General features: G+C 52.5%; 1 protein-coding gene across 1 annotated transcript; it reads left to right on the forward strand.

Annotated features, from left to right (window-relative positions):
- The first annotated feature begins 248 nt into the window (after window positions 1-248).
- LOC120845817 lies at window positions 249-1,512 on the forward strand. Its single transcript, XM_042288350.1, has 2 exons — window positions 249-348; window positions 619-1,512. The coding sequence occupies exons 1-2, from the start codon at window positions 249-251 to the stop codon at window positions 1,503-1,505; spliced, it is 987 nt and encodes a 328-aa protein (XP_042144284.1). The 3' UTR covers window positions 1,506-1,512.
- The last annotated feature ends 2,077 nt before the right edge of the window (window positions 1,513-3,589 follow it).

Here is a 3,589-nt window from a genome sequence, read left to right on the forward strand (position 1 = left end):
TCCCTAAAGATGCCCGAACTATTCTCGGCACCGAGAGGAAGGCCCCGCTGGAGCAGGATGGAACTTTTATTCATTTTGGGCTGAAGAAAGGTATCGAGCAAGCCCTGCAAGGGAAAACAGTGCCACAGGAGCTTCTCCTCCAAGCAAACATTGATGGGCTCCCTCTTTATAAGAGTTCAAACATTGGCTTTTGGCCAATCCTTTGTCGCCTGACAAACTGTGGTGAAAGCACCCCTTTTGTTGTCAGTATGTTTTGCGACAGCGGCAAGCCTCCAGACCTCTCAAGTTTTCTTGACCCCTTCTTGAAGGAAATTCAAGAGATGACAGCCAACGGCTTCGTTTACAAAGGTTCGTGCCTAACCGTTCATTTAACAGCCGTCATATGCGATGCTCCTGCAAGGAGCTTTGTTAAGAAGGTCAAGGGCCATACTGGGTATCATGGCTGTGAGAGGTGCTGCCAGAAGGGTCGGCACATTGAGGGAAGGATGACATTCCCGGAACTTGAAGCACCAAAACGAACTGACAAGTCATTTCGTGACCAAGAGGACCCATTGCACCACGTGGGTGACTCGCCGTTCACTCTGCTGAAAAATGATATAATTTCACTTTTCCCCCTAGACTACATGCATCTAGTGTGTCTAGGTGTGATGCGCCGCCTGCTTCAAACGTGGGTTAGGGGGCGTGGATCGTTGAGGACCACGCAGAAAGAAAAACTCAACAGAAGACTAAAGTCGTGTGCCAAAGTATTCCCCCGACACTTCCAACGGAAGCCCAGAGGTGTGGACGAGGTCGACCGGTGGAAGGCAACAGAATTCCGGACCTTCCTCTTGTATGTTGGACCTGTTGTTCTGAGGGGCCTGCTTCCAGATCACCAGTACGAACATTTTCTCTTTTTGCATGTGGCCATAAGAATTCTTGCATCACCAGCTCACCACGTTGAGCATAACGCCTATGCCAGAGACCTGCTTCGTTTTTTTGTGCAGGAGTATGGCACCGTAGGACTTTACGGAGCACGGTTTTTAACCTACAATGTACACACATTGAGCCACCTTGCCGAGGAGTGCCTTGTCCACGGACCGCTTGACGCATTTAGTGCATTCCCTTTCGAGAGTTTTCTCGGAAAACTCAAGCCCCTGCTGCGAACACATAGCAACCCTTTGGCGCAAGTTAGCCGCAGGCTTTCTGAACATGCGGGAGCAACATGCTTCTCTGTTGCAAAACGAGTCACCCACACCATCAACAAAGGAGACTGCTACCTGATCAGGAAATCCCCAGTCATCGTTTTAGAGGTGTCTCAAAGCACGTGCGAAGTCGCTTCATTAACAAATGCTAGGAACTTTTTCGATGTTCCGATGAAATCATCTGCCCTAGACATTTTTAGAACCGATGGCCAGGACACTACAGTCAAGAGATTGCAGATCTCAGATGTTCATGGGTCCCAACAGTGTCTTCTTTTGCCCTCCAAGTCCGGCCATGTTGCCTTTCCACTCCTCCATATGCAGTAACTCCTTATCTTTCCCTCGTTTGTTGTTTTTGGCTGGCCAGAACTCTCTGCCGGACATTTGCTGAAACCTGTCGTAGAGGCTGTCGTCGGCTGTCTTGGTGGCTGCTTGGAAGTTCTTTCCCAGCAACGCGTGCATTGTTGCTGATCAGTGTGTGGGGGTGCAAGCTGCTTTTCTGCGGACATGGCTGTCTCCTCTTTTCTGGAGTCCGTACTGGTGCGTGGAACTGAGTGTTTGGCCTGTTCGGCTGCGACATTTGGCTGGCCAGAACTTTCTGCCGGACATTTGCTGAAACCTGTCGTAGAGGCTGTCGTCGGCTGTCTTGGTGGCTGCTTGGAAGTTCTTTCCCAGCAACGCGTGCATTGTTGCTGATCAGTGTGTGGGGGTGCAAGCTGCTTTCGTGTGGACATGGCTGTCTCCTCTTTTCTGGAATCCGTACTGGTGCGTGGAACTGAGTGTTTGGCCTGTTCGGCTGCGACATTTGGCTGGCCAGAACTTTCTGCCGGACATTTGCTGAAACCTGTCGTAGAGGCTGTCGTCGGCTGTCTTGGTGGCTGCTTGGAAGTTCTTTCCCAGCAACGCGTGCATTGTTGCTGATCAGTGTGTGGGGGTGCAAGCTGCTTTCGTGTGGACATGGCTGTCTCCTCTTTTCTGGAGTCCGTACTGGTGCGTGGAACTGAGTGTTTGGCCTGTTCGGCTGCGACATTTGGCTGGCCAGAACTTTCTGCCGGACATTTGCTGAAACCTGTCGTAGTGGCTGTCGTCGGCTGTCTTGGTGGCTGCTTGGAAGTTCTTTCCCAGCAACGCGTGCATTGTTGCTGATCAGTGTGTGGGGGTGCAAGCTGCTTTCGTGTGGACATGGCTGTCTCCTCTTTTCTGGAGTCCGTACTGGTGCGTGGAACTGAGTGTTTGGCCTGTTCGGCTGCGACATTTGGCTGGCCAGAACTTTCTGCCGGACATTTGCTGAAACCTGTCGTAGAGGCTGTCGTCGGCTGTCTTGGTGGCTGCTTGGAAGTTCTTTCCCAGCAACGCGTGCATTGTTGCTGATCAGTGTGTGGGGGTGCAAGCTGCTTTTCTGCGGACATGGCTGTCTCCTCTTTTCTGGAGTCCGTACTGGTGCGTGGAACTGAGTGTTTGGCCTGTTCGGCTGCGACATTTGGCTGGCCAGAACTTTCTGCCGGACATTTGCTGAAACCTGTCGTAGAGGCTGTCGTCGGCTGTCTTGGTGGCTGCTTGGAAGTTCTTTCCCAGCAACGCGTGCATTGTTGCTGATCAGTGTGTGGGGGTGCAAGCTGCTTTTCTGCGGACATGGCTGTCTCCTCTTTTCTGGAGTCCGTACTGGTGCGTGGAACTGAGTGTTTGGCCTGTTCGGCTGCGACATTTGGCTGGCCAGAACTTTCTGCCGGACATTTGCTGAAACCTGTCGTAGAGGCTGTCGTCGGCTGTCTTGGTGGCTGCTTGGAAGTTCTTTCCCAGCAACGCGTGCATTGTTGCTGATCAGTGTGTGGGGGTGCAAGCTGCTTTTCTGCGGACATGGCTGTCTCCTCTTTTCTGGAGTCCGTACTGGTGCGTGGAACTGAGTGTTTGGCCTGTTCGGCTGCGACATTTGGCTGGCCAGAACTTTCTGCCGGACATTTGCTGAAACCTGTCGTAGAGGCTGTCGTCGGCTGTCTTGGTGGCTGCTTGGAAGTTCTTTCCCAGCAACCCGTGCATTGTTGCTGATCAGTGTGTGGGGGTGCAAGCTGCTTTCGTGTGGACATGGCTGTCTCTTTTCTGGAGTCCGTACTGGTGCGTGGAACTGAGTGTTTGGCCTGTTCGGCTGCGACATTTGGCTGGCCAGAACTTTCTGCCGGACATTTGCTGAAACCTGTCGTAGAGGCTGTCGTCGGCTGTCTTGGTGGCTGCTTGGAAGTTCTTTCCCAGCAACGCGTGCATTGTTGCTGATCAGTGTGTGGGGGTGCAAGCTGCTTTTCTGCGGACATGGCTGTCTCCTCTTTTCTCAAGTCCGTACTGGTGCGTGGAACTGAGTGTTTGGCCTGTTCGGCTGCGACATTTGGCTGGCCAGAACTTTCTGCCGGACATTTGCT

The sequence above is a fragment of the Ixodes scapularis genome, unplaced genomic scaffold (assembly GCF_016920785.2).
Source record: "Ixodes scapularis isolate PalLabHiFi unplaced genomic scaffold, ASM1692078v2 ptg001986l_1___fragment_2___debris__unscaffolded, whole genome shotgun sequence".
In the NCBI taxonomy this organism is placed as follows: Eukaryota; Metazoa; Arthropoda; class Arachnida; order Ixodida; family Ixodidae; genus Ixodes; species Ixodes scapularis.

What these genes read in the sequence shown, in the direction of transcription:
- LOC120845817 (XM_042288350.1), top strand. Translation starts at nt 249, where the DNA reads ATGTTTTGCGACAGCGGCAAGCCTCCAGACCTCTCAAGTTTTCTTGAC. An exon ending in CAACGGCTTCGTTTACAAAG is followed by an intron (nt 349 to 618) that starts GTTCGTGCCTAA and finishes TTTTCCCCCTAG; the next exon opens with ACTACATGCATCTAGTGTGT.